At 42.0% G+C, this 13,389-nt stretch overlaps 1 protein-coding gene across 1 annotated transcript in view; it reads right to left on the bottom strand.

Annotated features, from left to right (window-relative positions):
- Positions 1-3,116: 3,116 nt before the first annotated feature.
- The window catches only part of itga1 (integrin, alpha 1), a 38,955-nt gene continuing 28,682 nt past the window's right edge, over positions 3,117-13,389 (bottom strand). Inside the window, exons 11-30 of the mRNA XM_079235074.1 lie at positions 13,193-13,340; positions 12,348-12,493; positions 11,962-12,105; positions 11,609-11,860; positions 11,154-11,284; positions 10,344-10,519; positions 10,091-10,242; positions 8,448-8,558; positions 6,487-6,563; positions 6,078-6,204; positions 5,913-5,990; positions 5,750-5,826; positions 5,552-5,641; positions 5,346-5,448; positions 5,098-5,214; positions 4,875-4,973; positions 4,188-4,292; positions 3,988-4,083; positions 3,755-3,868; positions 3,117-3,197 (exon numbers count right to left, since the gene is read on the bottom strand). Of these exons, the coding sequence (XP_079091200.1) occupies positions 3,141-3,197; positions 3,755-3,868; positions 3,988-4,083; positions 4,188-4,292; positions 4,875-4,973; positions 5,098-5,214; positions 5,346-5,448; positions 5,552-5,641; positions 5,750-5,826; positions 5,913-5,990; positions 6,078-6,204; positions 6,487-6,563; positions 8,448-8,558; positions 10,091-10,242; positions 10,344-10,519; positions 11,154-11,284; positions 11,609-11,860; positions 11,962-12,105; positions 12,348-12,493; positions 13,193-13,340 (2,400 nt within the window). The 3' untranslated portion in view covers positions 3,117-3,140. The remainder of the gene's footprint in view (positions 3,198-3,754; positions 3,869-3,987; positions 4,084-4,187; positions 4,293-4,874; positions 4,974-5,097; positions 5,215-5,345; positions 5,449-5,551; positions 5,642-5,749; positions 5,827-5,912; positions 5,991-6,077; positions 6,205-6,486; positions 6,564-8,447; positions 8,559-10,090; positions 10,243-10,343; positions 10,520-11,153; positions 11,285-11,608; positions 11,861-11,961; positions 12,106-12,347; positions 12,494-13,192; positions 13,341-13,389) is intronic.

The raw sequence follows: 13,389 nt of genomic DNA, 5'->3' as shown, positions 1-13,389 counted from the left end.
CATGTCGGGACATCCTACAGGCAGCGGCACAGCCCCTCCTCGGGCTCCCCAGCTCGGTTAACGTGGAGACGATACAGTATTTTAGACGCTAAACTTGAAAAGAAAAAAAAAATCCTTCACCCTCGCTTCTTTTTCGAGCAAGATGGATCCGCCAGCAGCTTACAGTTTGTTCTGCTTCCCCTCCCAGAGAGTCACTTATCGCGTAAAGCCGCGGACGACCAGTAGGGGGCGGACTCTTACACGGAATTGGAAATCACTCGGGGCCCCGACGTGATGGTTTGCTTTTTGTGTGTTTATTGTTGCCTCTCAGGAATATTCTTTCCAACGATGAAATAATAACAAAGAACAATCTTCCATAGTCAACCGGTGATGGACGAAGTTTATCGGATCATTTACTCAACTGAAGGTGAAAATAAAACGATTTGAAAGTACTCTGAGCTTTTACTTAATACAATATATAGAGATTGTATTTGAGGGGAGGTTGTGGGATTTACAGCAGATGGCAAAAACAAATCCAGAAATTAAACATAATAATAATAAAGAATACTGTACTATATCCCTCGAAGAAGGCAAACGAATGCTTAACATAAAGTAATGATAATGAATAGTATTGTTCTGCTTTATGTATTATAAGTTCTCCGTTGATGTTTTGTATGTAAACCCTTAATCTTTAAAGTAAGTGTAGATGTAGAAAATACAAGTCCCAAATGTCTAATGTAAGGAAATACAGAACTGTATACATTCCCTCATGAATGACTTAAATGATAAGTTGGTTATCACAGTTGTTGTTAATTATTTATAATGTTCTGTTGATTGACTAATTGATTAACACATCATTTCAGCAGTAATTCTCACTGTCGAAGAAAATGTATACCGTTACTCTTATCATGCAAGGATGGTCATTAGCAGTGAGAGATGTCTATGGCTGTAGTGATTTCATTGAATAATCAAAACTAAAAGCTACATCTTTCCCATTTTGATAAAAGAGATTAAAAATCATATTTATATTATTGTCTGAACAAAAACAGAAGAATTGATAATACAGCACTTTCTTTTCTCGTAAAAAGTCTTTATTTTTATTTGTATTCAGTTCATTTCTGTGCTGATGAGGACGCGTCTGACAAACCAGTGCATTACAATGAAGACTTCACAGCAGTGTAGAAGGCTGGGGTGGAGCTCACAACTCTCACTTTGTCCTTCACTCCTTCTCAGACGTTAAAGAGGTGTAGGACGTGTGAAGGCAATCCCAGGCCACCTCAAGTGGACAAAGAGAGACTTGTGACTTCGCCCTCGTGCATAAGCCTGATGTAGCCAAACAACAGTAACACATTCTGTACATATACAAATTATTACATGTGCTTCATGTCAACAGTGGAGAGTGCGAGCTGAGGAGTGTTTCATATCAAAAAGCTGCCCCTTCTTCTCCCCTCAGCTGTATTGTATGACAGTGAGGGAGAAAGTCGAGAAAAAGGCAGAAACCCACTCTCCCCAAAATACAATATCATTTATTTGAACACATCGTGTTGCTGTGCAACTTCTGGAAACAAAAACAAGACAGAAAACCTGAAAGAATAACTTTGTAAAGTACGGTGTACCACATATGGCGTGACATTGAGCCTTTGTATGCTAATGCTTTGTGTACATGTTGTACCTTGTCTACACTACAATCCAACGACCAGTGAATCCTATTTACTGCTGGTGACGTATGTTTCTACATTATAAGACATTCTACCTTCCATTTTGCAAATCAAAAAGGTTGAAACTAAAAAATACGCTACAGTCGTATCTCACCTCAACGCAGCCATCCACCAGGCTTTCTATCAAATAAAACCAAAGTAGTGGATACAAACCCTCATCTTCAGTACAGAATATTTATACTTTCATTTTACTCATCAAAATATAACAATATTTACATATTTGCATCAGCTTTTTAAATTGTGAGATCGGCCCGATAACGTTCTTATATGTCAAATGTTAATGTGATCATTCATGATAGTTGTAGCACCTGAGCAAAATCATCTTCTCTGACCACTGATCACACACAAAAAAAAAAGATTGATGGATAACATCTCTTAAATTACATGAATTAGCAAACACAAGTATGTACATTTATAAGCTTTACATTTTTGGGCATCTACTTATATTTACAGTACAATCAAAGTTTTGGATTTTGAAGGCGCAGCTTTCTGTATCTCTCAGTAACCCCGGTGACACTAACTACAAACATTAAACATCGGAGTTGGGACGAGGGTTTTTGGTTTGTTTTTTGAATTGGTTAACTAAGATTAAATGTATAAAAATAAAAGCACGTTTGCTTCAAATAAATCTGGTGTACAGGTCAGTGTCTTTAGCCAACATTTGAAGATTAAGGATGTGCCACTTTATATTGTTAGAATTCAGCAAAAATACCAAACAAAAACAAAATGTTATAAAATGCTAAAAGATACAGTGTTTCATAAAGCTATCAGACAGGCTGCTCCAACATGTAAATTCACATATTGTACAAACCTCGGAAGCGAATAGACCTTTGGACATTGTTGCTGCAGCGGCATAGAAAGTAAGTTGGGTGGCTTTGCAACATTGGATCTTCATACAGAAAAACCTGAGTATTTTTCTTCCTCTAAAGCTGGAGTGCAGCTATTGTAGCTCTTCTGTTTTTGTAAAACCGCTGTATGTAATACAGATATATGCTACTTTGCCAACAGATGCCTGATAAGTGATGGTTTCTTCCTCGCTTCTCTTCTTGAACTGCTTGACTTGACATGATGTACGCTGTATACCCGCCACAAAAAAAGCTGATCTGGAGCAAATAGCATTTGCAAATACAACAAGTGCTAACGACTTTACACAATGAAAAATGTCTGTCCAAGCGCTCTCTGTGTATGAGAACATCTGAAATGTAACAGGTGCTCAAGGCATCAAAGGGCAAGGGAAGTATTTGCAAACATTATTGGGCCCAGGCCTGGACAGGAAACAGTGAATGGGAAGCAGTCGTAGCACCGAGGTGCCTGTGGGTCTGATGACGTCTCCTCCGTCTGTCCGTCTGTCTGTTGAAAAGTCTGCCTGTCTCTCTGCGCGACCTGATTGCTCTGGAAGCACACGAGCACACAGAGCTGCTTGCTGCTGGACGTCTGGATACCTCAGTCCATCATTTCCTCCTTTGAGTAGTCCCTGGATTTTCTCTTGAAGAAGCCCATCTGGAGGATTACAAAACGCAGTTACAACACAGTAACTCTGTACAGATGTGAAGGTTCACTGTACTATTGTAAAGGAACAGTTCGGCATTTTGGGAAATATGCTTATTCCCTTTCTTTTTGAGAGCTGAGAAGATCAATCTAAATATTGTTATGTGTGGACGACTATCCGGCTTGGAGCATGTGACAGAACTCTGAGCAGCACCATTAAATCAGCATAAAACCCCTCATAAAACCACACATTTTAACATTTAGATTTTGGTCTGGATTTTAATAATGGCATGTAAATCGATAATTAGTGAGTGTTAGATGCGCTGGTGGGAAGATTTAGTTTCCTTTCAGGGCAAACGAAGCTAAGCATGCAGTCTCCTTTGTAGCTTCATATTGAACATGCAGACAAGAAAGTGATATTGACCTTCTCATCCATCTGAAAGCAAATGACCTTACTTCCTCCAATGTTTAACCACTCCTTTAAAGTCATGGTACATGTAATATTCTATTGGCAATACACTACAATGTATTTGCAGATCTGAAGTACTCTGCAGTCTGACTCATATTACCTTCCAGAGAGCGAAGATGACGAGCGCTAAGATCAGCAGTCCTATCAGGATGCTGATGATGATGATCCAAATGGGGATTCCTCCTGAGGTCTCCTTCGACACCTGGATCTTCACCTGATTGGCACACGGATAGAAAGAGTAAATGTACACGAACATCATGCAAAGACACACAAGCATTCAATGACAATACAAGCGCACAATACAAAAAATAATAAAAAACCTTTATGACTTACACTTCTGGTCCTGTGATTGCTGTTCAGTTCATACAGGTTTGTGTTCTTGAGCCCCAGCGTGGCGTCCACCAACATGTACAGACTGGAGAACTCGCCCTGGAAGATAAATCTCCTTTAGACGCTTCATGTCTGTCCATCAGTCACAAACCATCAACCGAGAGAAGACAACAAATAGGCAGCCGTGTGTCGCGTTGACCTACCTTGATGAACGTGGGTTTCCACACTCTGAACGTAACGTTGACCTGACTGATCGTGGCATTGGGGATGGAGCAGCTAAACGATGCACAGTAGAGGTTTTCACAGCTCTGTAGAACGAATCAAACACATACGGTGAGACAGGTGGGACGCACACGCACAGAAGTGGCTCCGAAAAGAAAGTCTTATGGTGTTTTGAATGAGGCGAACCATTAAAACCTGTATTCATCTGTGTCATAAAGCCAACTCTGAGCTAATGAGAGCAGTCAGGTCTGGTTCATTTTGTATTATACTCGTATAGTATAGTTTTTGTGCGAGTCGTCCTGAAAATACATAGGTAGCACTTTATTAACATACCTTTAAACTACTTTGAAATATTAAATAGGACTCCAGCCAGGTAATTTATCTTATGACATAATATATCTATCTACTCTATGAATTGGATTATGTCATTTTATTTGTCCTGTTGGTAGGAAACTGTTTGAATGCCTTCAGATTGGGTCTCTCTCCATCTAAATGTTATTTAAAGGAATTTTTTATTTAAAGGAAACAACTTGTGAAAATGTTGCTTATTATTCAATTCAGTTTATTTTGTATAGCCCAAAATCACAAAATGAATATGTCTGGTTAGACTGGTAATCTGGTTTTACAGGTCAGAAGAACATAAATCCACAAAGAGGCTCGTCACTCACCAGCAGGAAGACGCTGAGAGTTTCTTTCTTTGGGTTTGGATTGATAACGTTTGGGTTAATATTTTGGGGGTTGATCCAACCTGCTGCGTCACATTTCACCTAAAGAGAAGGGAGAGGCAGGTATGACATTCGGATACACTCGCATGTCCACGTGTGTGTGTGTGTGTGTGTGTGTGTGTGTGTGTGTGTGTGTGTGTGTGTGTGTGTGTGTGTGTACTCATACATGTGGGCTGGTGCTGACGTGTGTCAGGTACAGTAAGTTGTTCTGTCGAGGAGACAGGTGAGGATACATCACGGTGAGGTCGAGTGGTGGAGACTCCATGTCACCTGACTTCTCCACCTGAAGAGAAGTGAGATGGAGAGGCCTTCGGTTTACTAATATTGTATTTCATCTGGATTATTCCCAAACAAACATCCGCATGCAGCTGTGTACATTTACATGAACAAATGAGCAGATATGATCTCTGTTACCGTGTAGCTGAGGTTGACCTCCTCTCCAATCACCCTGGTGTCATTAATTACAGTGGCATACTGTTCACCCTCTTTTACGACAATATGTTCATCCCCAGGCCGCCTAAAAAATTCGGAATAACAGTTTCAGATACAGAAAGATGTTTGTACACTTTACAACGTGGCAGACGAGCAGCATATGATGAGTGAGGAGAGCAGCTACTCACACTGAGAATATCAGTCCAGCTTCGTACATCACAGGGATGGAGATTTGCACCGTGTTGTCGTGCAGCGTCGAAGGCAGCTCGTCACTGTCACTGGGGGGAGGGGACAAAAAAACGAATTTGTTCAATTCCTCGAAAAGTTTTTTAAAAAGGCGAATGGCTTCAAACTGGAAAAAACTAAAACGGTGCTGATTCCCTCACCTTGTAGCCGTCACATTGATCTGAATTACCTCCTGGATATGTTGGCGATTTACCTCAAATTTCACTTTGAAATTTTCCTGTGGATCACATCACAAAGACAAACAAATTATAGATTGCATAGCTAGTATGCAACCTGATGAATGTAGCGTGTGCCGATACTTACCTCTATATTACTTCCCAAGAAGGGGTATCCAACCGCACACTCCACTTTCGTGTGATTCAGAGTGCATGCCTTCTCCGGCTGACAATACAAAACAAAACATCATCACACACGTTTCAATCCATACGCACTGAATTGATGCAGACAGACGAGTATGATAAATCTCACCTCTACTTTAACATAGTTGATGTTCGGTGTGAAGCTGAGGATGACCTTAGTGTTGTACGCATTGTCTTTGCTGTTTCTAATGTTGATGTTCACATCAATCTTGTCTTTGTTGTCTTTGATCATCATTCTGGAGAAGTTAATACAAAAATGTCAGCATGCTTGTTTGTGATGCACACGTCTCCCCACAAGGGTGCAGTCATGCACTGGAAGGAGTTGCTGCTAATAAGACCTGTTAACTATTAACTGTGTTATGAGACACAATCACTTAGATACAGGACATGCTATGACTTCAGTATACAACAGCTACACAACAACTGGAGGACTTACAATCATCAACATATTACACATTTGCATATGATATTATTGTTTTAAGACTTGTAAAAGTGTGAACATATCCTTTACTACTTACGTTTTGACACTAGGCTCTGCTTTGAGAGAGAGGTCAGCGATGCACTTCTCATCACTTCCACATTCAACGAGGGGAATCTACAAGATAGAGACGTACATTTTCAAGATGCTCTCCTCCGGTCAAACATGCATTTTCTGTTTGTTCTTTTATTTGGATGTCTGAGCTTCACTGTACAGAATTATATATATGTGCAGAGTTTTACACTAGACGCATTTGTTGACGAGGGAAAGTTTCTCTTTGATCAACTGAATTCAGAGTTTATTAAGATGCATATGTACAAGCACAATGTTGTGGTAATACAACTAGTTTGGAGCCGAATCATGGTCCAATGTGCAACTTACAACTTACTCCAGCGCACATATGGAAAGCACTTTTCCGTGATGGACAGAGACATCTTGCATCTGGTAGTTAAACTTTTAAAATGTCAAGATTGATGGCCTGCTTAGTGTAACTGTAACATGAACCCAGTATCTTCTAAACCTGTTGTTCAATATGAGTATTTATTGATAATATGTTGTTATGTGGCCATATTTTGTATTCCCTGATGTGTTAGTGTGGTTATTCCATATGGAAAGTTACCGTATATATATTAAAACTAATTGTTTCTTATCTACCGGACGTTTTTACTGGTATGGCATTTACAGATTAATTTATCGGTCGTAAAAAAAAGATATAGTCAAATATAGCAATGGTCAAATGATTCATTTAATATGTATATGGGTGTATAAACCTAGTTGCCAGTTTATTGGGTGGTACATGTAGTTAAAACTAATGCAGTCTAATAAAAGAATCATGTAATAAAAAAAAGTCAAACATGAAGTTATAAACTGTTTTGAAAGATGTTGATTCAACTGCGTGGTTTGTGTTGCTGTTGAACTGTATTGCATCATACTGAAAGGTGTTACTATTATTTTGTCCACCAAATTCATATGCATGAGATTAGGCTAAATTCCCCATTCTCAGTGTAATTTAAATTCTGTAGTTGTAATCCCCGTAAATGTGACATACTTCATATGAAATGATAATAAAACATTTTTTTTATGCATTCAATCAATTTCGGGGAACAGATTCTTGAAATACTGGAGCAACAATAACTCATCAGAAGCTCCTCTCCTGTGTATTTGTTTGCACTGCTGACTCAAACTGATGACCTTCATTTCCTTTTCCTTTTCACCCCAGAGTACTTAGAGGGTCACAGTCAAATGTGTTCTCATTCTCACTGCTCCCACACTGGCCTGTTAAGATCAACAGTGTCCACTCTCCCAAGAAAGAGGACGAGAGAATATCATATGCAGCACACAATGTCAAAAGAAAAACTTCCGTTTGACGATTTCCCCTTTCTGTGTCCCTTCTCTTCCTTTGAATAACAATAACAGGAGAGGTCCCGAGGTCCGAATAACGCTTCCTCGCTCGTCTGCGTGCAGCGTGCATTGCTGCTATGACAGTATCTGACGCTGAGGATGTGGCAAAGCTCATAAACACATCACATATGTTCCTGTGTTTAGAAGTGAGGGGGTGAGTGGGGGGATCTGGCTTTAATTTCGGTCTTTTGTTTCATGCTGAAGCTGAATTCTCATGTAATATTCCCCCTTCTTCATCTGGACACAACACTCATGGCAGCACTTATCTGGGGACCCTCTTGTTAGAACAACTATGCATGTGGGAGTGTGGGAAGACTGCTCTGACGTTTGGCGTTGAAACAGTAATGCTGTCTTCAGGGAACACTGAAGGATGGCACTCAGCTGTTGCACATGCTAATGTGGTGTAACATCAGCAAGTTTGGAGCCAGAAAAGAACACCCCCACTTCTCATTCTCAGATTATCAAGACAGACAGATGGAAGATGTTTAAAGCGAAACCCTCCCTGTCTGTGACGCGAAATGTTCTGCTTACTGTTATTTGGCAGTTAATACTTAAAATGCTGAGAGACACTCTTAAAAGTGCTGTGAAATACTGGCTTACTGTCTTGTTGATGGATTTGGGAAGGTTTTCATCCAGGACGGGGCCTTGGTCTTCATCAGCAAGTCCAAACTGCAAAGACACCATGAGAGGGTCTCGGAAGTCCGGCCGGGCCTGGGAAATGTGACAAGTGGAGCCGAGGATGATGAGGAGAGGAGAGAGTGGAATAATTAGACCTGATTAGACCTTTATTCAGCACTGGTGTTCCCAGAGACTCTCTTGCTTGTCCTTAGTCATCCCTGAGTTGTAATCCCGAGTCTATATTTAAGACAGTGATGATGGTGGTGCAAGATGAAAAGTTATTGCAATTCATCCTGAGGGACACATGAATGCCTATAACAAAACCCATTCAATAGTTGTTTCACCCAAAACATCACATGTTAGCCTCTTGGTGGCACTAGAGGAAAGTCACCAAAATCCCCTGTGCACGGCGGATGTCTCTACAAACATTCATGGCAATCCATTAAATAGTTTATGAAATATTTCATTCTGGACCAAAATGGTAGACCAACAGACCGACATGACCATAGAGGTCTATTCAACCAGAATAACCTGTGTGAGGGTGCAGGGTGCCTTTAACTTACTGGAACACAAAGACAACCTATGAAGGAACGGCTTCACATTGCAGTGTGTCATGTATTGTAAAGGCATGGTCTGGGAACTATGAGTCTTTCTTCACCCTGTGCCAAATTTTGATTAAACCTGAGAAGTATATCATGAGGAACACATGCTGTGTCTTTAGTCAGGCGCATTACTAACTTGGACCTAGATACTGTAACAGAAAGGAGGCATTAAGCACTTTTTTTGGACATGGATTCTCTAAAGATACGTCTGAATTTAGTTCGTCCAGTTGTTTAGATCTGTTCAGATTCAGGTCCGGTCCATCTTGGACTCAGGTACCGGAAGTTTCGGTACAAATCTTCTGACCCTTGAGGACTTCTCTGCGCCGGATGATGTGGGAAGTTTCTGCCCAAACTGGCACACTAGAACAGAGCAGGTATTCATGCTCAGCAGACACAGCAATAACAGCTGTTTCCACTGATTAGTTCCTCTTTCTCTCGCCTAGAGGCAGCGAATCAGAAAAATCCATTGCTGCAGTGAACGGCTGGAATGAGAAACGTTCTACGCATGGCTTAAATGTCACATCGCTACAGTCGGTGGTGAAGCTGTAACGTACAAAAGGGTTCAACTGTGATGAAACGTCTGTGATGTGTTTGTTCGGCCACTTGTAGAACTCTCCCCTGACCTGGAATGTCACTTCGTCACATTTTTGTCATTCTGTCTTTCCTTTGTCTTCTTCGCTTGTCTGCCTGCCTACAGATAATTTATAACTCAGAGCAGCGAGGGGCTGTTCTCGGCATGCTTTGATCAGGACAAGTCTGTTTCGTGTTACAACTGAGGTCTCTACATAAGACTTCTCACAGTTTTGTCATGTCTCCTTTCTGGCTCAAAACACAATTTGGATCTCCAACAGGCCTAGAATATACCTTTCACGAATGAACGTCACAGAGCTTGTCATCATCCAGTTGATCTGATTACTCTATCTTGTGGTTACAGGGTTAAACATATAGTTTGAGGGTGGATTCCATACAGGTAAGAAACCATAACTAGCCCCACGTGTACATCATAAAGATCAGAGTACTTGCCGACATCATGAAGGTCTCCTGCACACATTTTCTCTCCTTGTCTTTGATGGTGAGGATCCTGGTGATCCTGCGATCACTTTTATCTTCCGAGGCCATAAATGAAGCCCTGGCCTTCGCACGCAGAGCATCCAGAGTCAGATTGTAGCGGATGTCTGCAGGACGCGACAGAAAAGAAAACACAGAGTCATGAAACACAACAACTTTGACAAGAAGGAGGCATAGAGATGGACTAATAGGATGCTGTATGGCTCACCAGCAGCAGAGTTTACGTCCTGGTTGTCAGATTTAATATGGTAGTCAAAACAGACCTCAGTTGTCACACACACTGTTTTGCGTCCACCATGCTCACACTGATACTGAGTCTGCTGCAGGTTGATTTTAACAGGGTCGAAAGTCATGTTGGCACGGAGCTCTGCAACGTCTCTGGACCTGGTGAAATGAGACAGACATGCCGACTTATAGAACACATAATTGTAGTTGTTGTTGGTGCAGTGTGTGTGTGTGTGTGTGTGTGTGTGTGTGTGTGTGTGTGTGTGTGTGTGTGTGTGTGTGTGTGTGTGTGTGTGTGTGTGTGTGTGTGTGTGCATGCATCTCAAAGTAAGGAACAAGAAACGGATGCATCTTGAGAGTAAAACTTGGCCTCAACTCTGAGCTTTCTAAAACACAGCCAACAGTCCAGGAAGAATAGTCGCTTGCTGCCAAATCCAAACTCAAAGCCACTTGGGAGATGGAGTTTTCACACAGCTTAGCTGAGCCTTTGCCAGTAGAAACTGTGGGAGAAGGTCTTTTTGGAAAGTTAAATCATGGTGTGGGCTGATGTTTTAAAACTCTGCGGGTTAGTCCAACAGCCAGGGGTTGTAACAGAGAGATTAGGAAGTTGTTGATCTCAAGCCCACAAGCCCAGCGGGACACGCGCAGCTGTCTAAATCCTCAGAAGACAATGCAAAACGAACATGTAAGATAAAGTCTCCGGGATACGGACGCTGCTGCTGGTAATGATTCCGGTGGAATGTGTAGTTATTGGAGTGCATGTTTATGTGTGTGAGGATGGGCCATGACTCACCAGAATAGTGAAGCCCCGCCCAGACCTCCTATGGTAACATCAGTGATTCCATCTCCATTAAGATCCATGACTCCATGTATGGATTGACCAAAGAATTTCACCTTTTCACCGTCCCCACCTGCAGGGATACGCTGCAGGGGGGAAACACAGAACCAATTAGAGCACATCAAAGGAAAATTCTGGGATATTTCCCGAAAGTTATTGTGGCTCTATGGGTCATGCTAACTTTGCACTCGCCACCTTTGGTGTAAAGCTCTCTAAAGCTTTCCAAATACACATGACGTTCACATGACTATGTCGTAGGAGGTGGCGAGTGCAAAGGTAGCACAACCCAGAGACACAATGGCCAAATTTATGAGAAACATAGCTGGGGTTGAAATATCACAGCATTTCCCCCTTTTGACTAAATAAAGGTATTTTGGTATCAATTGTTCAGCCACTGTCATTGTTCTCACCTGTACAAATGTCTCTTTCAGTGACGTCTTATCTCCGTGATAGATGTAGACGGCCCCTCGATGGTCGTTCTCAAGAGGTGCACCGATGGCCACGTCGTTAAACCCGTCAAGGTTCAGGTCTAAAACTGCGGCGATGGCCGTCCCAAAGCGGGCACCGCATGGTTCGTTCTTATTGGTGCAGCTGGCTGAGTGGGCAGTACAACAGGACTGATTGACGGGCTTTAAAGTGAACTCGTGCTCAAACTGACCGTCCTGGAAATAGAGCAAAGACAAACAAACAAAAATTGGACACAAGCTCTTTCAATCAAAGACACACACACACACATGCAGAAAATGCCAAATTCCTTCTGTACCTTGTTGAGTTTGTAGACGTAGACCTGTCCCTGCTCGTCTCTGTCCGTGCCCATATACATTGGAGATCCCACCAAGAGGAGATCCGTGTAGGAATCTCCGTCCACATCGACAGTCTGCAGAACGCTGCCAAAGTAGGAACCAATCTGCAAAACAAAACCGTAGTGGACAAGACACAACAACATTACAGAAAACACAAAGATAATGCAGATTCTGTTTTGCACCTCAGGGCCACTAAAGTTCTTTCTGACCTCGAATCCTCTCTGTGTTGCTGCAACATGATATTTCTTCCTTGAGGATTAATACAGTCTTAACGTATTTAAAGTCAGATGGAAGAAAGATGTCTTCTACGAACGCCTCCCCAGGCACCAAACTGAAAGAGACTCACTTGTTGTCCTTTCAGTATCTGCGAGACGACGACGTTGTTCTCTTCGTTCAGGCGATAGATAACAACCCGGCCCGTGTGGTTGTACCGCGGTGCACCTGTGATGTACAGCACTCCGGCAGGGGTGGAGGCTGACTGAACATCATAGCCTGCAGAGGCACAAGTACACACTGTATTCAGTCCAGAGCATTCTTTACACAAACATGCATCATCAGCACTTAACAACATCATGAGAAAAACAACTATGGCTCTCTTTGAAGGGTATTTTTAAATGCTTCTTCAGCCCACTGCTTACGTCTCACTGTGTGGAGGAAACTCTAAAAAAAACTACTGGAAACTGGCAGGAACACGCACACAAGCACACTCACTCACAGACCGGCTACATATGCAAAGTCTACAGTCAGACCATCTGGTATGAGCCGGTGCCAACAGCTGAGTTTACAGTACGCAAGCCTGGACCCATCAGTGCTCTTTCTAATGACATGTTGATTAAATAACTTCATATTAAGATGTTGCGGTTGCTCCGCAAGCCATAAAAGGCAGCAGGACAAGAGACGCAGAAGAGAAAAGCATGCATTTATTATTTATGTGACAAAAAGATGGACAGCATTTGCAGTCAGAGTTAGATACAATACATATTTTACTCCTCCATGTAACAGAAGCTCAATGCAGAATACTGCAGCTGTGCAAATCCACCTCATCTCTGGAAAGATCTCTCTCTTTGTGTAACACTCATGTGTTCTTGGACGTCTAAAAACTGTCTTGCTGTATATTATTCAGCTTATTCTTTGAGTCCGGTATCCAGCTGATTGATAAAATATGTCTTAAGACACTATGAGTGAACTCACCCAGGTACCCAGCGAGCCCTTCGTACCCGGCCTCAGTCTCCGGGTCGTAGAAGTCGGTCTTCCCTGGAATGATTGTTCCTCCAGCAGTATGCATTACCACTGTCCCGTTCCAGTCAAACGCTCCCACTGCTCCCAGTAACAAGCCGTCCTATGAGAGACAACAGAGCTGATATCAGGATATGAGATCAAAAGAATTT

The sequence above is a fragment of the Taurulus bubalis genome (genome assembly GCF_910589615.1).
Source record: "Taurulus bubalis genome assembly, chromosome: 19".
In the NCBI taxonomy this organism is placed as follows: domain Eukaryota; kingdom Metazoa; phylum Chordata; class Actinopteri; order Perciformes; family Cottidae; genus Taurulus; species Taurulus bubalis.
Note: the sequence above shows the minus strand (reverse complement) of the source record. Positions and strands in the feature narration are given on the sequence as shown.